This window comes from Myxocyprinus asiaticus, chromosome 3, assembly GCF_019703515.2.
Source record: "Myxocyprinus asiaticus isolate MX2 ecotype Aquarium Trade chromosome 3, UBuf_Myxa_2, whole genome shotgun sequence".
Classification (NCBI taxonomy): domain Eukaryota; kingdom Metazoa; phylum Chordata; class Actinopteri; order Cypriniformes; family Catostomidae; genus Myxocyprinus; species Myxocyprinus asiaticus.
Genome location: NC_059346.1, coordinates 1,415,377 through 1,437,732, shown reverse-complemented (window position 1 = coordinate 1,437,732; position 22,356 = coordinate 1,415,377). Strand labels below are relative to the sequence as shown.

The following is a 22,356-nucleotide window of genomic DNA, read 5'->3' as shown; positions in this document are numbered from 1 at the left end:
GTTACTTTTCATGAAATCACTTTTTTTTTTCTAAATGCACATTATTTAAAATTATTATTATTATTATTATTTTTTTTTTGTTGTAAATCTACAGGTAAATGTTTGAAAGCATTTAAAAGCATGTTTTTTTGTTGTTGTTTTTGAAAATAATGCACTAAATTATACAGCACCAGCTGATTATTAGTGGTGGCCACTAATATTGGCACCCTTGGTAAATATGAGCAAAGAAGGCTGTGAAAAAAATCTGCCTTGTTTATCCTTTTGATCTTTTATTCAAAAAATTCACAAAAATCTAACCATTAATTGGAGTAAAACAATTGAAACGGGATATTTCTCATTATTAAATAAATATTTTTCTCCAAAACATGTTGGCCACAGTTATTGGCACCACTAGAAATTCTTATGAGTAAAATACATCTGAAGTATATTCCCATTCATATTTTACATTTTTTAGTGCATCTGGGTGACTAGGAACATGAAATTGTTCAGCCATGACTTCCTGTTTCACAGGGGTATAAATATGAGGTAACACACAGGCCAAATTCCCTTAATCATCAATCACAGTGTGTTAGACTAAAGAATACATTTCTGATGTGCGGCAAAAGGTTGTTGAGCTTCACAAAATGGGAAGTGGCTATAAGAAAATAGCCAAAGCATTGAAAATGCCCATTTCCACCATCAGGGCAATAATTAACAAGTGCCAATCAACTGGAGATCTTAAGAATCGGCTTGGAAGAGGACGCGTGTCTATATTGTCTCCACGCACAGTGAGGAGGATGGTTCAAGTGGCCAAAAATTCTCCAAGGATCACAGCTGGAGAATTGCAGAAATTAGTTGGGTCTTGGGGTCAGAAAGTCTCAAATAATAAAAAAAATCAGACATCACCTACATCATCACAAGTTGTTTGGAAGGGTTTCAAGAAAAAAGTCTCTGCTCTCATCATCCAACAACAAACTCATGCATCTTCAGTTTGCCAGACACTACTGGAACTTCAAATGAGACCGGGTTCTGTGGTCAGATGAAACAAAAAAAGAGCTTTTTGGCAGCAAACACCAGAGATGGGTGAGAAGTACCTCATGCCCATGGTTAAATATGGTGCTTGATCTTTAATGTTGTGGGGCTGTTTTTATGCCAGAGGTCCTGGACATCTTGTGTGGATACATGGCATCATGGACTCTATCATATACCAACAGATAAAAAATCTAAACCTGGCTGCCTCTGCCAGAAAGCTTACAGTGGTCCCTGGTTGGATCTTCCAGCAGAAAAATGATCAAAATCAACACAAAAATGGTTCACTGACCACAAAATCAAGGTTCTTCCATGGCCATCCCAGTCCCCTGACCTGAACCCCATAGAACACCTGTGGGGTGAACTGAAGAGGAGAGTCCACCAACATGGACCTCTGAATTTGAAGGATCTGGAGAGATTCTGTATGGACGAATGGTCTCAGGTCCCTTGCCATGTGTTCTCCAACCTCATCAGGCATTATAAGAGAAGACTCAGAGCTGTTCATGGCATCCTCCATGGAGGGGATCTGAAAATGTTAAAATGATAATTTCATGTATTTATAAACGATGCCATAAAAATAGTAACAAAGAAGTTGTTACGGGTCAATTTGACCCGGTTCATATAAAGACTTTTGAGAAAACTGTAATATGCCAGAAAACTTGTATTTTTAAAATGTTTTAATGCAGTGTCAAAACATTTTCAAAATGACACCAGCGCTAAGAACTGTTTGAAAACATTAGAAATTAATATCAGTATGTTATATCGGCCATTATGGGAACACATGTGTTTGTTTAACCCCCACCCACCCACCCAAAGCACACACATGCAAACAAACACACACATACGTAAATTGTCACAATAGTATTAGTTTAATATTAAAACAATGCAAGTCGTGGAAACAAATGGGGGCAAAAATACAAATAAATGTTTGTGTGTGTGTGTGGTTCAATCAAAACTTGACCTACACATATACACAAGGGTGTATATTTGGCTTGAACATTTGAGGGGTTGCAGCGTGAACATGCATTTGCATGTTTCCATTGATCATGGTTTAAATAAGGGGGTTACCTCGCCCCTGGAATCTATGCTCCTGCACATACATAAATACATACTGTACGTAAACATATTCTAATGCAAATATAGAGCATTTACTCTATAAAATGTGTACATTTTACATTTGAAAATTAGTGAAAGGTTGGTTATTGATGATAAAACAGTTGTTTGGGGGGAAGTGTGCAAACTGTGACAGCTGAATTGCACTTTAACAAACCGGGTCAATTTGACCCGCTAAGTGCTACAGTGATACTTGATTGCCAACTGCACTGAAGGGTTAAAGAAAAGGAAGGAAGAGCCAAAATACATTTTTGTGGTAATCAATATTATGCCACAGATGATGTTGATTGAGCTTAACTTGTACTGAACCCGGAATATTCCTTTAAGAATATTCTTCATGAATTGTAGTGACGCCGCGTCCACACTAATACGTTTTTGTCTGTAAACGCTCTAATTTCGATTTCGTTTACGCCTCTCATCCAGTATTTTTGCTGGACTTTGAAGATGTCAGACCTCTTATATCTTTCTGAAGTTCAACAAAAAATGCTGTGATCACTGTAATCATGCAGATTATGACAAGATTATGTACTCTCAGTTGTCCTTCAGTTCATCTAACAGCTAAAAAGACCGTTTCTGATGATTCCTTTCTTTAAAACTCTTATGAATGAGATTCAAATAATATTGGAAGAATAAACCATGTAAATATGCATGCGCGTGCACACATAGCTGCCGTGCGCGCGCGCGCGGTAAATATACGTGGCACGAGGAGCGGGAGCGCGCGGAAGGACGGGCATTCCTATCTGCGCGCTGTATTGTGGGACGGCGGAGGCCTAGACAGAAAGCAGCAGCAGCAGTAAGACACACGTGTGTTTATAGTTTTATTTGCACATCAGTAATATTCATATCAGTGAGTGATGGGGCAGGAGGATCTGATGAGCGCGGCGGAGGACATGACGGATCAGGTGCGTCAATAAACATGCAGAAATAGCGGAAAATTAATGCATGCACTGCAATCAAAACATCTGATCAAATGTGTTCATGAGAAGTATATGATCCTTTAGGGTTAGTCTGTGTTTATGTGCATTAGTGGATTGATAACATATGGCAGTATGATCAGATTTTGGTTGTTTATTAGGATTTTATTGGGTGTTTTTATTGTTTATGGTTGATATGAAATGTATGTTGATAAACAGGATATATTTTGGTGGCTTAATTAGGTTAAAACGGTAAAAAAATAAAATAAAAATAATAAAAAAATAAATAAAAAAAGGATAGGAAATGCAAATAATTGCCATGTACAGTAAACATTTAATGCAAGCTCCAACACAATCTAATGGCGAAATCGTCAGGATTCGTACGACTTTTCTAAATGTGGCTAGTTTGTATGGTGCAACTGCACTCGTTTGAATCCCTACGACTTTCACTACAGCCAATGACGTCGCTGGACATCGTTTCCATCTAATAGTGACAATTACTTGCTTCTGTCACACACAACAGCTTCCTATCATGTTTACACACTCTACTGATTGGTTAATTTTAGATAAGGGGTTTGGGTTAGGGCATAATATTAATACCTCGTGTGTGGAGCTTGTGCTTCTGCATTAGACATCCGGGAATTTGCACGTGATGAAGTTGTACGAGTTTTTGCGAACAACATTGTGCGAGACCATACGAAATAAAGTTGATACAAACTTGGTTAACCAGCCCAGATGGCAAAATAATTTTGGCCTGAATCTGGCTGTGAGTTTGGCCCACATACCGCATGAAATTACAGTCTAAAATTGCCCAAAAGCCACTTTCAGAATGCAGGCCGTATCCACCCCAGAAAGAAGCCAAAACTCAGCCGTAATTGGACCACAACTGTGATAGAATCCCCAGTCATGAGCCAGAAAACAGCCAAACAATTTTTTCAATCAGCCAAATGTATATATATATGTGTGTGTGTGTGTGTGTGTGTGTGTATATATATATATATATATATATATATATATATATATATATATATATATATATATATATATATTTGTCTATTCTATATACTTTTTTCTTTTCAATGTTTATCTATTTTTTATTCCATTTTAATTATTTTTTAAAAGTCTTGTTGCTGTTTTTGTATTGTTGTGCACTGGAAGCTTCTGTCACCAAGACAAATTCCTTGTATGTGTGAGCATACTTGGCAATAAAGCTCATTCTGATTCTTCTGATATATTATTCAGGTTAATTAAAACACAGATATGTCATACATTTGCCAACCCTCAATGAAAAAAATACTTATACTGTAAAATCTTTACATAAGTGTGGAAATATGTAAAGGATAAAAAAGCTGCGGAAAGACAAAGTATGGTAGCGTTATAAAATATACTCAAGAGACTGAGCAGTTTGATTAAAGTTATTCACCCCAAACTATTAATTCGTTTAGCAAATCTCTTAAACATCATTAGATGCAAGTCACATCTGACCAAAGATATCATGTATAAAAGCAGCCTTTTATTTATTATTTACTAAACTTCCTTTAGCTGGGTCTGTAATCGAAGTGTTGCACTAAAACAAATGAGAAATTGTTGCATGTGATTGCTCAATAATCTCAGGGGGTTTTGCCAGCATTTAAGAGGCTTTAGTTTTACAGTGTAAACGACCTCAAACATGACATTTTTTAAATGCTGCATAAAGTATTCATTATCATTATCTTTCATTTGCTACAGATCAATAGATCAGTGTCATTGTGTGACTAATAAAGTGTTTATGCACAGGTTTACATGTGATCTTGTATGTCAGATGTGTGTGAATATGACCAGATGATGTTTTGTCTCCGAATATATCTTGCAAATCTGGAGTCTAAATGTGGAAAAGTGTTGTGAATCGCAGGAGCTCAGATTACTTTGAGCAGTGAATGAAGAATAGATTCAATCATAGATTCTTTTCTTTCTGTACTACCATTCGGATTGATCAGTAGTTGAATTGTTTACACTCTTTGTAATAGTTAAATAATGTTATTATGCAATAAATCTGCAGCATACTGCTTTAGGCGGATAAACGGTGAATTACTGATTCAACTAAAAATGTAAAACGGTAAACATTACATTTGTAATATGTTATTTTGCATGAACGAAGACTTTTGAGATTCTGTGTGTATTTGAGTTATCTCAAATATTAGTGCACTGATGTATCGGCTGCTGATATTTATCGGACAAGTATAGGCCAAATTAAAAACATTGTTAATAAGCATGAAAATGCCAATATGAAAAACTGGTGGTTGATTTATAATTAATTGTAAGAACTCTGAATTAAAATGCACAATTTTGAAATAATAATAGCTACAATATGTAGAAGGGCTGGCACTCCTCAGAACATGTAATATTTAATTTTTATTCTTTCTTGTTCTCACGTTAATGTGGAAAAACTGCCATAAACGGACGTGACAGTTGTGAAAACGGCACTTACTTATAGGCTACATGATTGATGGAAAACATCTGAAACACTTTGAAACTGCAGACTTTGACTTCTGAGACATCGGTATGATATCCATTAATGCTGCATGATTGATTGAATTAAGATTGTAATCGCAAGATGGCCTTGCGCTATTACTAAACCTTAAAATGCTGCGTTTCTTCAGTCAGCACTGTGTGAGCAAGTGGCGCCCTCTAGCGGTCTGAATGGTGTTATCCATTTAAATGGGGTTTTGATTTTTCCGTAATGATGTTGACATTTTCCGTGGAATTGCCCAACATATACATAGTATGAATTTGTAATGTTCTATCATATTCAGTACAAACATGTAAAATGTGAGTTCAGTTGTTTTGAACTGCAAAAAAGTACAAAATAACCTTTTTTTCATATCAGTGATCGGTTATTTTTATTTTTATTTTCTATTTGTCTTTCATTGTGGCTCACTTTTAAATTTTGGCCTGTCATGTGTTCAACAGATCCAATGTTCAATGGGAATTATTTATTGTTAGAACAGTAAAAAAAATTATCTCTTTGTATATTTTTGTCATTGATCTGATGACAAAATAAGGTAAGTGGCAAAATATCGTTATCACTGTCAGCCTATGTTTATTTATTATTAAATTGGTATCAGCCAAAAATTTTCACATTGGTGCATCACTAATCTCAAATTATTGTGTTTAAATCAAATAATTAGTGGTCGACCAATATATCGCCGGGGCCGATAAATCGGCCAGAATTCGGAATATTAGATTTGTTTCTTGAGGGTGCTGAGAATCGCCTGCTTGCATGTGAAGTGACTAAGATGTAAACGACCAGTCACAATTTGTTTTGTTGTTACGCGCCATCGTGTTACTTCAATAATAGACCGGTGTGCAACACAGTGTCATTTAAACGGTCCGCATACAGAGTCGCGGCAGACTCGTTTGAGCTCATAATGTTAAAGTACTCGTCTGTTTCATTCTCCCTCTCTCTCCTCAACAGTTCCCTGTAACATTTAACTGTCTTGTCTAATGATAAAAAGGTAAATATCAATAAAACTAATATCATATACCGTCTGCAAATATGTGCGTATCTCATTTAAACAGATGTAATAAACCAACCTCACAAAACTTGAGCAGATCCAGTGTCCTGTGGAGCTCTCATTTACTAAAGCATGTATTCTAACAGTCTCTCCTCAACAGTTCCCTGTAACATTTAACTGTCTTGTCTAATGATAAAAAGGTAAATATCAATAAAACTAATATCATATACCGTCTGCAAATATGCGCATATCTCATTTAAACAGATGTAATAAACCAACCTCACAAAACTTGAGCAGATCTTCAGCATCCTGTGCTCTCATTTATTTACCTCTAAAACATGTATTCTATCAGTCTCTCCTCAACAATTCCCTGTCACTTTTCTAATGATAAAAGGCAAATATCAATAAAACTTCTATTATATACTGTCTGCAAAAATGCAAATATCTCGTTTAAACAGCGTTTTCCTGTCGAGCGCTCATCTAATATCTTCCTCTGAAGCGCATATTCCATCAGCCAGAATAAAAACTTAAGGATCAGGATCAAAAGTTCCCCTGATACACAAATCATGATGGTCAGTCCGTGACAATCCAAGCAGGCAATCTAGGCCGTTAAAACTATCAGGAGATTGAGGCTCGTGCTGGATCCGCACGAGCGCATGAGTGCAACTTCAAGGTAAAAGTGTTTCACGTGTGCTATAACTAAATGTCTTATTCAATATGCACTGTATGTGCAATTGGTTTGAGTAAATGCGATTGCTAACGTGGACATGCCATATATGGTTGCTGGACTACTGTGTGTACTGGTATTTCCTTCCTAATATATTAACAATTTCTTAATGTGCAAATAAATTACTACAATTTGATGACTGAATGTATCTACCATTTAAAATACAATATATTTTTTTAGATTCTTTTTTGCAAAGTTAAAGTTTAGCGTGAAATTGAGTAAATATAGTGCTAAAGAGTTTATTCATTTTTTAGCAATTTTATGTTTGTTATTTACTATATTAAATTGTGTGAGATATCGGCATTGTATCGGCCTGTTGGCCACCCTGCTCTCTGGATATCGGCATCGACCACTACAAATAATCACAACAGGCCTAATTTCAGTTATAATGTCCATTTTGCTCGCATATGCAAGAAATTCTCTGTTTATGCTGTAAATACAGGTGTGATAAATCTCTTGCTACTTAGCTGGAGCTGGGTAAACAATCCACGTAAGCTTTTTATTTTGCACACTTTTCAGTCTAATACACACTGTATGCTTTTCAGCAACAGACACAAGACTGCTGTGTGCGTCTCTCTCTCTCTCCCCTCCGGCGGTTTGGACTGCCCTTTTATCCCCCTCCAGCTCTCACCGCAACACAAAACAGCTGTTAGAGGTGATTTCCCACAGGTGTCAATCCTTACCGTTCTCGCTCTCCACAGACATCGCTCGGCCATGCCCACATCACCACAACAGGGAACCTTTTAACTTGGTACATTTTTAATATATTACGCACATTTTAAACGTTAACAACAGATCCCAAACTATACGGTTCAGTTGCAATATATTTAGCAATAGCCAACAAAACCAAAACTAAAGTAAACTTTTAAAGTAAAAATAAAAGATCGATCTTAGTATTTACAAATTTGACATTGTGATCGTTCAAATGAAGATTAATTTTAAATTCGTATTTTTCCCAGCCCTAAATAAGTTTGTGTAGTCCCTTCAATTGTTTGTTTTTATTTGGTTCTTGAGAATTTGTGTTGTTAACACACAACAGTTAATGTAAATTTGTTGGCCTACATCTTTCGTTTTGTTCAGTGTTATACTCACTTTAAGAGTGCTGCTGTTGACAGTGTTAAACTGTGATATTTTGATGGAGGAAAAAATACAAAGTGAGTCAGTTTAGACTTATGAAAGACTAGTATATCGGCATTTAGCATCAGTTTAGATATATCTTATTTTTAAAGGGAAGTAAATGCATGCAGCAGGCCTTTACAATCCATACTCTGTGAAAACCTGTTGATTATTGATGTCTTTACATTAACTCTGGTCTCATGGGGTCATTACTGTAAAACAAGCTCTGATTGGCTGTCAGGAATGGCACTTATGTGTCTGATCTCTGATTGGCTGTTGGGTTCTGGCAAGTGCTGATGTGGACTGTTTGGAAGGTTTTATATGTCGTGCTATTTTTGTCTCACTTGTGTGACTTTTAACATGAGCTCTAGAGGAGTTTAGAGACCCTCACAATAATCTGAACAGAAAACACACACCGCTTGAGGGTTTCACAACAAGATTAATGTTCCAGTCCACCTCAGATGTTGATAAGATTTATGTGAGATGTCAGAAACCACAAGATTTGTTTTAGTTCCTGTAGTTTTCAGAGCACTGTTTTAGTAATCGAGTGATTTTCAACAAAACTGTGTTCATTAAAGTAAATATTAATTTAATGTGCAATTTGTTTCAGGGATATTGAAAAATAAAAGAACATTAAAGGCATTAATTCAGTTAAATTGATGCATGACTTTTTGATCATTTAAAGAGCATATATTTAATATATTTTCTCCGTAAGTGTTTAAGCTTCTCATTTTGGCTGATGTTTGACTTTTATCATGTTTGCGTAGTTGACAAATAACATGTCCATCAACCTTTTTTCCAACATTATGATTTTAGGTACATATTTATGAATGTACGAGGGAAAACAGTGCTGTAATTCGTCGCCATTCATTTAAGCATTTTTAAAATAACCTTTTTAAGCAGTTCAATAGTCCTGTGGTGACACAAATTTTTAAAAGTACAAATATGGGCCTGGGTAGCTCAGTGCTAAAGACGCTGGCTACCACCCCTGGAGTTCGCTAGTTCGAATCCCAGGGTGTGCTGAGTGACTCCAGCCAGGTCTCCTAAGCAACCAAATTGGCCCGGTTGCTAGGGAGGGCAGAGTCACATGGGATAACCTCCTCGTGATCGCTATAATGTGGTTAATTCTCGGTGGGGTGCGTGGTTGCTGCGGTGGATGGCGTGAAGCCTCCACACGCGCTATGTCTCCGTGGCAACGCGTTCAACAAGCCATGTGATAAGATGCGCGGGTTGACGATCTCAGACGCGGAGGCAACTGGGATTCGTCCTCCGCCACCCGGACTGAGGCGAATCACTCTACGACCACGAGGACTTAGAGTGCATTGGGAATTGGGCATTCCAAATTGGGAGAAAAAAAACTAATTTTATGTGGTTTCTCAATTAATATGAGCTCATAAAAACTGCGTGTATCCTTTAGACAGATGTTGTTTAAAAAAGTTGTAATGATCGTATGTCACACTGCTTGACATCAATGATAAATACCATTTTTTAAATGTCATGCTCCCAAAGATGATTAAATCTTCCAGAAAAAGGTGTAAAATAATATTTTATCCCAATTTTTGGAGGCTGTATTTCAATGTTTGCATTGTTAGTACACTAAAAACCCTAATAAGTTGAATTTACTCAATTGAAATGAGTAATGGTGTCTCCAAAACTTGTGTAATTAAGTTCACTTAACTTGGTGATCATATAGAATGAACTTAACTATTGAAGGTAACTACAGTTGAAGTCAGAAGTTTATATACACTTAGGTTGAAGTCATTAAGACTAATGTTTTAACCACTCCACAGATTTAATATTAGCAAACTATAGTTTTGGCAAGTCGTTTAGGACATCTACTTTGTGCATGACATGAGTAATTTTTCCAACAATTGTTTACAGACAGATTGTTTCACTTTTAATTGACTATATCACAATTCTAATAGGTCAGAAGTTTACATTCACTAAGTTAACTGTGCCTTTAAGCAGCTTGGAAAATTCCAGAAAATTTCAAGCCTATAGACAATTAGCAATTAGCTTCTGATAGGCTAGTTGGAGTCCATTGAAGTTGTTCCTGTGGATGTATTTTAAGGCCTACCTTCAAACTCAGTGCCTCTTTGCTTGACATCATGGGAAAATCAGAAGAAATCAGCCAAGAGCTCAGAAAAAAAATTGTGGACCTCCACTAGTCTGGTTCATCCTTGGGAGCAATATTCAAATGAGTGAAGGTACAACGTTCATCTGTGCAAATCAATCCCAGAACAACAGCAAAGGACCTTGTGAAGATGCTGGAGGAAACAGGTAGACGAGTATCTATATCCACAGCAAAACGAGTCATAGATCGACATAACCTGAAAGGCTGCGCAGCAAGGAAGAAGCCACTGCTCCAAAAACCACCATAAAAAAGCCAGACTACAGTTTGCAAGTGCACACGAGTACAAAGATCTTAATGGTCAGATGAAACAAAAATGTAACTGTTTGGCCATAATGACCATCGTTATGTTTGGAGAAAAAAGGGTGAGGCTTGCAAGCCGAATATTAGCATGATTGTCCTCCCCCAGTAACACCTGCATTTGATCTGTTTCTGCTGAACTGGAAAACTGTGGCGTGAGGTTTGAGAGTTTGTCAAAGTATTTCCTTCTCACCTCTGTAAATTCCTCACAGTGAAGGAGAAAGTGTGTCTCTGTCACAGTGAGCACAGACTCATTCATGTTTGTCTGTGTCTGCCTTTTTCAATGGCCAGACTGTGATCACTGAGTCTGTATTTGGTGAGGATCCATCTCTGTTTTGGATCTCTTACAGTGTGGAGATATTCTGCTAGATTATACGTTCTGTTTAGGGTCCGATAACATTCCAGTTTACTTTGGTTTTTACTTTCATTTTCCCAATGGTCCAAATATGAATTTTTGCTTTCTTTTATGATTTGGTTTAATAGGCATTGAACAGAGTTGGACTCAAACTGCAGTCCTGTCTCACTCCACGCCCTTGAGTGAAGTATTCTGTTCTTTTATTGACAATTTTAACTCTGCACCTGTTGTCCGAATACATAGATCTGATAGTGTCGTACATTTTTCCCCCAGTGCCGGATTGTAGAATTTTATAATATAGACCATCATGCTAAATGGAATCAAATGCTTTTTAAATCAACAAAACATGCATAAATTTTGCCTTTGCTTTTTTGATGAATGTGCTGGTTGACTATCGTGTATAGCGTGTGAATGTGGTCGATGGTGCGGTGGTTTGGTAGGAATCCAGTCTGACTCTTACTCAAGACATTGTGCTTGATAAGGAAGGCCTGTATCCGGGCGTTCAGGATACAACAGAAAGTCTTCCCCAGATTACTGCTCACACAAATGCCTCGGTAGTTATTGGGGGCGAAGTTGTCTCCACTCTTATATAATGGGTGTATTAAGCCCATACTCCAGGTATCAGGAAAGTAGCCAGTTTGCAGAACCAGATTGAACAGTTTTAACAAGGGCTCCTGCATTACTGCAGGGCTGTGCTTCAGCATTTCTGTTCTAATGTTGTCTTAACCACATGCCTTTCTGGGTTTCAGTTTCTTAAGTGCATCTGTCAGTTCTTCTCTGCTAATCTGAGTTTTGCTTATTTTTTATTGTAGATTCCAATTGATTCTTCAATTGACTATTTTGCATGTTTTTCTGGTCAGGTGTGAGATTTTCTGGAGAATTAAGTTTTTATAATAGCCTTTCCTTAATTCTCTGTTTTGTATGGCTATGTCCTGGCTGTGTTGTTTATTCAGACTGTTCCATTTTTCCCAGAACTGATTATCATTAATTGAGTCTTCAATTTCATTAAGAAAATCTATTGTGTGGATTTTTGCCGAAAACCGATAGTTCCAGAAATCTGTTATTGGTGCCGATTAATAGGCAAAACCGATATATCGGTCGACCTCTAGTGTTCATATAGAATGAACTAAACTATTTAGTTTAAGTTAACTAGATACTAGTAGACTTAACTCGGATTTTCCATTTAAATATTGTTGTTTCTACTGTTGTTAATTATTCAATTTTAGATTAAATAATAGCACAGCTCAAATGAATCATATCTGATTCTAGGTCAGTCATGAAATAAACTTTATTCTCCAAAGAAATGGTGGTGGTGGCGTAGTGGGCTAAAGCACAGAACTGGTAAGCAGAAGGTTGCTGGTTCGATCCCCACAGCCACCACCATTGTGTCCTTGAGCAAGACACTTAACTCCGGGTTGCTCCAGTGGGATTGTCCCTATAATAAGTACACTATAAGTCACTTTGGAGAAAAGCGTCTGCTAAATGCATAAAAATGTAAAATGTAGTCAGCAGGGTACAACTTGACCAAAGGGGACACGAAACAGCTATTTGCAACAAAACAAGATAAATAATACTACAAAAGAGCTAAAACATCTATGAATTCTTAATAACAACTATTTAAATGAGTCCATAAGTTCCCTTTGACCAAGGAAACCTATTTAAATAATTCAAGCACACTATCACCCCTGGAGTCACGAGTTCGAATCCAGGGCGTGCAACCAAATTGACCCGGTTGCTAGGGTGGGTAGAGTCACATAGGGTAACCTCCTAATAACACCTACATTTCCTGGAAAATAATTATAATAAAACTGTTTGACTGTGTGGCTAATAGTGTTGTCAAAAGTACTGGTACTTTGGTACCAAGTCAATACTAAAATAAAACGGATGTAAAAGTACCAGTGTTTCTGCAGTACCAGTAGTACCGAGTGCCGACTCAATCCGGTACCAGTGTGCAGTATGACTGACACATGACTGCTTTAAAATGCTCATTGTGAGCGTGTGCTCTGTTACTCCTTTTACACTGAAATGGACAAGAAATCAAATTAAAATCATGACATGTCCTAGTGTGATTTATTAAACTGCTAAAGGCTGCAATCTTGGTGTGGAAGAGATGCGTACTTTGAATGTATAAATCTGACTGCTCATACATATTGAGAATCATTCACGACATGTTGTATGAGATGACAGAGCAGAGCACTAATCTACTGTGAAGCACGCAGCACATGTAAACTATACATTTATATAATTAAATCACAGCTTTTGCGCTTTAATCTAATCTCAGCCTTATTTATATCGCATAAAACAACAGAGTTGACCAAACTGCTTCACAGTAATAAAATTTAAAACATAACATTTCAAAATTACCACTTAAACAAACACCAAAAATCTAAAACACAAAATACAAAAACTCCAAAACTGTGTCTGACATTTCATTTGTCAGACACAAAGGTCAGTGTAAACAGATGAGATTTAAAAATCTCTGTGTCGCAAACTGTTTATCCGGAAAGTGAAGATTCATGCAAAAAATACACGTCATAATAAAAGCACGTTTCAAAATATAAGCTAGAGCCCTGAAATTGAAGGAATTGTGACATATATTACAACTGTATAGTTAAATGTAATATTCACTGTAGTGATAATAATAATAATAATCAGGGCTCCAGACTGCGACAAAAATGGTCGCAAATGCGACCAAAAATAATTTATTGCGACTATAATTTAAAATCTAGTCGCCATTGGCGACAGTCGGGTTGTATGCGTTCATATGCGGTTTCGTCATGTATGATCTTGTGAGTTATTGAATACATCTTTAGAGCGCGCACCATCAGTGTGTCTCGCGATGCTTTTCACCCGTTCTGTTTCTGACGAGCTCGCTGCACCGCACGCAACAACAAACCCAGCGCGAGAGAGTCGTGAACAAATGACTCTTTGAACTGGGTCCTTTTCATGAATCACCGAAAAGAACTGAGAGTTTGAACTCAGGAGCTCAGGTTAGCAGTTTGAATCAGATTCACTTTCTCAGCGAATCAGCCGTCAGTGGCTGTGTCTCGTTTGGAGGCTGCGCCCTCCGGAGGTCGCATTTGTCGGCAGTATACGTCATCGAGGCTGTCTCGTTTCATAAAAGCGAGTATGACACTCCAAATGCAGCCTTTGAATGCGACCTTCTTTCTCGGGAGTTCGGAGGATGCATGAGGTGTATCCTTCGTGGGCACTCCCAACCCACAATTCTTTGCTTCAAAGGAAATGTCTAAAAAAAAATAATTACGCTAATTTGCCCGTAAATATGATGTTCATACGCAAGTAATGTTAATTCCCAAATTGAAGTACCTCAGTAGATGGGTGCAGAGTATATAATATGTATTATTATATTAATATATAATTAAAATAAAGTATTAGACTAAAAATACACCTGTAAAATCTATTTTCTTTTCTCTCTACATCATTATAACTCTCCTAAAATTTACATCATACATTCCCTTCTAAAGGGACTTTGTTACCGTCTCACTCGAAGTGCTCGCGCTTGTTAAAGAGTGGCGTGCTGTCATAGCAACCATGTTACGTTCTGTTTCCGTTTGTCCTATGAAGGCCGTCTCTTTAAACGAGATTTGTTTAAAGGAGGACACTTGGTATACTGCAGCCTTCAAAGGACGCATCCTACCTAGCATGCAGCCTTCCAAACGAGACACAGCTAGTGTGTTCACAACTCACCACACGCCCCACAGAGAGCGAGAACCACATTATAGCGACCATGAGGAGGTTACCCCATGTGACTCTACCCTCCCTAGCAACCTAGGACAAAATTGGTTGCTTAGGAGACCTGGCTGGAGTCACTCAGCACGCCCTGGATTCGAACTCATGACTCCAGGTGTGATAATCAGCGTATTTACTCGCTAAGATACTCAGACCCCTCTTTTATCTTGTTTCTGAACAGCAATCTAAATCGAGCAATTTTGTGGTTTGGCGACTAAAAACAGCCATTTGGCTCCTTAACGTTTCAGTTTAGTAGCCAATGGCTTATAAGTAATTTTTTTTTTCTGGAGCCTTGATGATAATAATAATAATAATAATAATAATCAAAATATAACAAGCAAGACAGCTGTTGAATAAAAGTTTGGAAAAAACAAAATGCAGTGACATGTTGAAAAGTTCTATCGTCACTTGTTAAAAGTTTTATGAATTAATTGATTAGACACCATTTTTATGATGAAATTAAATTAAACTAAAACATGTTCTGGAAAATAATAATAATAACAAAAAGAAAACATGATTTGGTAAAGAATAAAGCAGATTTCAGTAGGGTGCTACTTAAAAACACTTGATTGAGAAACACTTGAAGGAAACATGAATTACTTTTAATTTATTATTTACATTGAAATGTAACTTTAAAAAGGCTAAACGGGGGTGTTCAATAGCACAAGGTCATATTAGCAGATTTATGCTGTGGTACTGAAATTGGTATCGAGAACTGTGAAATTTCACCTGTATCGATACCGACTACTGATATTTTGATACCGTGACATCACTAGTGTCTAACATGGGTTTTGTTGCATGTACAAAAACATGGTAACGATCGGGACTCGTGAAAGGTGTCAAATACACACATTTGTATCATTTTGTCTTTGCCGGCAACTGCGCATTGCGAAACAACGTCAACGGTTAAACTGCAAAAGGCTGCGGTTTAATTAAATATATAATCTGCATGTGCTGCACGCTTTAAAATGAATGTGTGTAATGAATTCAGAAAAAATAACCATTCAATAACCACAACATGCATCATGACCTCTCGTGTGTTTTTGCTTAAATATTACACCCGTTGGGCACATAAAATCTCCTGGAAAATTGTGCTTTGAAAAGAGTGGGAACCCTGCATTCTTTGTTTTTCTTTGTAAGAAAAATACGTTTAAGGAACAGAATTATGAACCAAAAACGTGAAGTATCAAGTAATGTTTAAGACGACTTTAATAACAACATTAGTGTTTACAGTGTACGATTATCAGATTATCTTAACGTTGTATTTCCCTCTCTTTCTCGTAGTTCTTGCGGGTAACGAAGCATTATCTGCCTCACCTGGCACGTTTGTGTCTGATCAGCACGTTTCTGGAGGACGGCATACGCATGTGGTTTCAGTGGAACGAGCAGCGAGATTACATCGAGGCCACATGGAGCTGCGGATATTTCCTCGCCACATGCTTCGTGCTGCTCAATCTTATAGGACAGATCGGTGAGACAGATTTTTGTCATGAACATTTTGTTGTTGCTACCTGAATGTTTAAGGAGAGTGAGGTTAAATGCACATAAGAGGAGTGACAACAAATGTAGCTGCAGTGTTAATGTGGCCAGGATGTTTTTCTGTGGTGATAATTCAGTATTCAGAACTGAATTATGTTCATTCCACATCTCTATAAATGACTCTTATTGTAGATATACACTGTATTTTTATAGCTGTCAGTAAATTCCCTGCCAGTTTTAAGCGTGTAGATCTTCTGACTCATTAATGCGATGAATGTTTTATGTTTTCACACGCAGGTGGATGTGTCCTTGTTCTCAGTAGAAATTTTGTGCAGTATGCTTGCTTTGGATTATTTGGCATAATTGCACTACAGGTGAGTAAAAAACTAGACAGCATGCTTTTACATGCAATAACATTATTACAGTCTGTAGTTTCATATTTGGAAATATGAACATTTGGTTGAAACGTGCAGTATGTGTTCATTTGTCTTTATCTTTTCAGACTATTGCCTACAGTATTCTCTGGGATCTTAAATTCCTCATGAGGTGAGTTCTGTTGGATCAGTCTGTGTAATTGAGGATGTTCTAGAGCTGTCATAATGACTGTTTTCTTTTGTCCTCGTAGAAATATGGCTCTTGGTGGAGGGTTGTTGTTGCTGTTGGCGGAGTCGCGCTCTGAGGGGAAGAGCATGTTTGCGGGCGTGCCATCTGTGGGCGAGAGTTCTCCTAAACAGTACATGCAGCTTGGCGGTCGAGTTCTGCTGGTGTTGATGTTCATGACGCTGCTACACTTCGATTCCAGCTTCTTCTCTGTAAGTTCATCACTGTCTTCTGTGTATTATAGCACACTGTTTTTTACACACTGAGACATAAAGTGGTACACACATTCGCCGGCGGGCCCACGAAAGAAATAGCGTCAAAATATTAATAGCTACAGTCTTGACTAACACGAATAAGTACTGTTTGAAAGCTTAGAAGCTCTACTTTCCAATGCATGTAGACATTATGACCAAAACTGAACAAGTGCTTTGAAATCTGCAGACAAATCAGAAGTGCTCCTTTTTGGAAATGTTTAAAAACATTTGCGCTGCACATATTATTGCAATCAATAAAAACATCAAACTGATCAAATAGCCATGTGTCATACGTTGTTGGAAAGCTCTCGAAGAGTAGAATACAACCAGCCTATTTGTTTTACTCACAGACAAAAATATAGTGAGTAATAGCTAAATATATGTCTTTGACAATTATGTTGGTGTAGCTTATATGCCGCATTTTCAATTATAACTTCACAAAAAATAAACTGAATATAAAATATCACATAGCATTACTTAGAGTACGTGATTATCTTTCAAACGAGTCCACACACAAGATAATCAGATGTACAGATCATTAGATAATCCACATGAAGCACAATGTTACATATGACCACCAGGAGATGGCGCCAAATACATGACACAGACTCAATGATGACTCAAATGACACAGAATGAAACTCATTCTGTGAAATCTCATTACTAAAATCATGTCTGCATGCTATGCAAACCTTTAGTCATTGTTGTGTTTGAATGTGTAATTAGTTCTTATGTACAATTATTATGTTTTATTTGTTTGGAGAGGCTTTTGGACACTATTATAAATTAATTTTGTAATGTTATTACTTTTGATCGCTTTGTCTTATCAACACAAAAATTTTCTCGGATACAGTTGACATTGTTGGGAACAAAAGCAGTTTTCCTTATTTACCCCTAGAGAGATATAATGTCAAATAAGAAAAAAATAAAATTTTTGGCTCCATTTTTTTGTGTGTGAACAATAAAAAGGGATATATATATATATGTACACTTTTTTTTTTTTGACACACAGACATAAAATGGTATGCAGAGATATTCAGAAAAGAGAGACAGTCTGACTTATTCTTGTTCAGAGTTGCTGCGGCATAGTTTTATTGACTGCCTACTTTGACAGATACAGTCAGGTGACCAATCATTTGATCAATCTAAAATCAATAATAACACAAAAGTAGACCAGCAAGCAATAAAGTGCAAATAACAGCCCAAATGAAGAAATTTGCAGCAAATTATGATAAACCTGATACAAAAGTTACTAAATATAACTAAAATGACTAAAAATTAGTTTTTTTTTTTAATTTTTTTTTATTTGTGCATTGCAATTAAACAAATTGATCAAAAACAAAGAAATATAAAATAAATACAATTTTATCTGCTCATCATTTTGTTTTCAAACAAAAAAATATGGACTTTTTTTAATTTATTTTTTTAGCTTTCATTCAAAACCTCTCCATCAGGCATTGCTTTACCCAATTTCATGTTTTGGAGGTTTCCTTCCATGGCATACTGAAGATCATTTTGGTGACTACATATAATTATTTAATTGGATTTTGCCAATATCAAGAACAAAGCTGGTGGCAAAGGCTGATAACTGAATAATTAGTTGATAGTTTTTAAAATCGATAAAAGAGTTTCTTAGACTTTCCTTACTGTAGACTGCACAGGCTTTAAAATAAAACCCGTACCCGTACCTGAGTACATGTGATCGAAGTCTACCCAACCGGAACGGTACCGTCTGATTTTAAGCCCGAACCAAAAATCGCCCTTTCTCTTTATGATTTTTTTCCTCCAATTAATTATTGTTGTAATAGGCTGTGTTTTATGTACGTATAGTAGGCAACGTTCATAACACCAGAAAAGGGGAAAAAAACATTTGCTTACCATTTATCAAGCAGCAAAACTTTAAGTGAAGAACAATCTGGAATAATCTGAAACAATGTAACAGTCACATGAAGTCGTCTTTCAGCCTGAACTAATGTTGAATCTTTGTGACACCTGTGCTTAAAACAAGCTGGATGCAGCGCAACAAATGAAACCAAACACAGGTGTCCAAACAAGCGTTTCGGAAATTTGACGTTCTTTTTTGACTTGATAAGATATGCCGGTCCTGCGCAAGACACTGAAGAAACACCGAGACACGGTGCAATGGTCAAAGAGGTTTCATAGGAAAACAATGGAAAAACAGCAGATGCACGCAAAAACACGTTCTGTGTGAATGGCCCCTAACTCGTCCATGCGTGGGTGTTCTATGAGTAAGAGCGCTTGTGCGAAACAAGTAAGGTAAGCCGTTTTTTTTTTTTTTTGTGTTTTTTTTTTTTTTAATTTTAAAAACTGACCCAAACCTTACTGACACTCAAAAATATATTTTAGCCTATTTTTAAGATTTATGCATTTCAATTTCATAATTAAATTACATCAAATTGAATTTTCTATTGTTTAACAAAATTAAATTAATAAAACTTAAAGTAGTTTTTTTTGGGGGGGGGGGGGATTTTTTTCTTCCCCTTTTCTCCCCAATTTGGAACGCCCAATTCCCAATGCGCTCTAAGTCCTCATGGTGGCGTAGTGACTCGCCTCAATCCGGGTGGCGGAGGATGAATCTCAGTTGCCTCCGCGTGTGAGACTGTCAATCCGCGCATCTTATCACGTGACTTGTTGAGTGCGTTACCGCGGAGACGTAGCGCGTGTGGAGTCTTCACGCCATCCACCGCGGCATCCACGCACAACTCGCCACACGCCCCACCGAGAGCGAGAACCACATTATAGCGACCACGAGGAGGTTACCCCACGTGACTCTACCCTCCCTAGCAACCGGGCCAATTTGGTTGCTTAGGAGACCTGGCTGGAGTCACTCAGCACGCCCTGGATTCAAACTCGCAACTCCAGTTGTGATAGCCAGCGTATTTTACCACTGAGCTACCTATTTTTAGAGTGCAGGAACAGACACACTGTAGAGGCTGCAAGAATCCAAAATGAATAAAATCCCAGATGCAGTTTATAATGCAACTGCAATTCTAGTTCAAACTAGAAAAAAATAAGATGTGGTGCATAACGTGGGAATTTAAACTATAAACAAGCCCAAAATTCAGCGTAGACTATTACTTTGAAATATCTGCGCTCCAGGTAATTACACAAACGGTTAGAGGAACCAAAATATGCACTCTTACGATAATCTACAATGTATAAACAATTGCAAATAGGAGAGCTTGACAGCACTAGCAACAGTAACTAAGCGGGCGGGACAATCAGCAGAGGATGCAGCTTTATTTTAAACAAGCTCTTCATCTTCTCCTTTTGAACACTCATGCATTTTGCACAAACATTGTCAAAACAAATAATCCTTAATGTTTACCGGTTGACAAATCGTTTTAGCTGTTATTTCAACCAGTTGTTTACCCAAAACCTGCTGTCTGTCAACCAGTGTTCTCTCCGTTCTCCTCCAGATTCTTCAGAACATGGTAGGAACGGCCCTCATCGTCCTGGTGGCCATCGGCTTCAAGACCAAACTGGCGGCGCTCACGCTGGTGCTGTGGCTTCTCGCCATCAACGTTTACTTCAACGCCTTCTGGACAGTGCCTGCGTACAAACCCATGCACGACTTCCTGAAGTACGACTTCTTCCAGACCACATCGGTCATCGGAGGTTTACTGCTCGTGGTCGCTCTCGGGCCGGGCGGCGTGTCTATGGACGAGAAGAAGAAGGAGTGGTAAGACGACCACTTCCACCCCGACTGTCGTTCAAATCACTGCCCAGGACACAAGAACTCACATTTTGCTTTCAAAGCCCAGCAGCACTCCCCAGAGTTACCCTGTCCTTCTGCGTCACTTCACGTTTGTTCCTCTGTGTTTTTTATGCGCAGTGTTAAATATTGGAGTTTTATTTACCTTTTATGTATCCCTATGTTGCAGCAGTTCAGGAGATTACAACAAAAATGTAATAAACGGTCCATGAGTTCAAGATAATAAATTTTCTTTATGGCATCACAGAACGAGCATCAAAACAGGGTTTCTGTGTCAAAGTGCTATGGAGAGATATAGATGTGTAAATATGCGAACATGTTCAATTGATTGGCCGCCAAAATGAAGTTCTTTTGCCGGTCAGGGACTGTGGCACCTCCTCTTTGGTACATCAAGCTCAGTGAGTTTTCTGTGGTTCTTCCTCCAAGACCTGTTCATCATCACCATCATCGTCTTTCAGGACCCTGCGTTTGGGTACACAGACGTTTGTCGTTCAATTTGGCGATGCTTTCTTCGGAAAAGCAGGTGTTGATGTTTTGGAGAGCCTAATGCACGAGACAATAGTTGTGCAGCGGAACCCTCATTCGGACTTTGTTCTGTACATGTCTCGGGCTCTAACTCAAGTTAGTCGTTTGTCTCGGGTCACGGCAGTAAACAGAGACGTTTAGCGTATGTGAATGAAATTCCATTATTTTGAATAGATTTGAACTATGAATAGAACAAGATTTTGTATTCCTCAACCTGAATTATTGTCTTGCTCAGTGTTTTTTGTTGATTCTAAAATAATAATAATAATAATAATAACTCGATATATTGATTTTTCAGAAGTTTATATTGTATTTTTGATTTTGTTTTCAGATCATGGCGGAGAAATAAAAAGCAAAACAAGTGAACGAATTGTGTCGCAGCATTGTATCCCAATAAGATTCATTAATCCTTTAATAACTTTATTCAGTTTATTGATTACGAATTGTTTTGAACTTTTAAAGTTGCCTCTGATATGTAGCAAAGAAAAAATAAAGGTAACACTTTACAATAAGGTTCCGTTCATTAACATTAGATATCATAAACAAACGATTAACAATACATTGTTTACAGCATTTATAAAATTATATAAAATGTGTCTTTATTAACTAACATTAACAAAAATAAAACTGTTCATTGTTCATGTTAGTTCAAAGTGCATTAACTAATGTTAACAAATACAACATTTGATGTTATAATTAATGTCTACAATTAACATTGATTTTTTTTTTTCATGGAATGGTATGCTAAAAATGTTCCTACTCCCTGAGATATTACTGAAATAAGAGTCCTGAGATCTCTCACCGGTCTCTGTGACACCTTTAGACTCTACAAAAATGTGTCTGTGGTCTCTGACG

At 37.4% G+C, this 22,356-nt stretch overlaps 1 protein-coding gene across 1 annotated transcript; it reads left to right on the top strand.

Moving 5' to 3' along the window:
- Window positions 1-2,853: 2,853 nt before the first annotated feature.
- Window positions 2,854-21,867, top strand: surf4 (surfeit 4). The gene is made up of 6 exons (XM_051668043.1): window positions 2,854-3,023; window positions 16,193-16,379; window positions 16,685-16,761; window positions 16,890-16,933; window positions 17,013-17,199; window positions 20,681-21,867. Exons 1-6 carry the CDS (start codon window positions 2,976-2,978, stop codon window positions 20,945-20,947), a joined length of 810 nt encoding a protein of 269 aa, XP_051524003.1. The 5' UTR covers window positions 2,854-2,975; the 3' UTR covers window positions 20,948-21,867.
- Window positions 21,868-22,356: the final 489 nt, after the last annotated feature.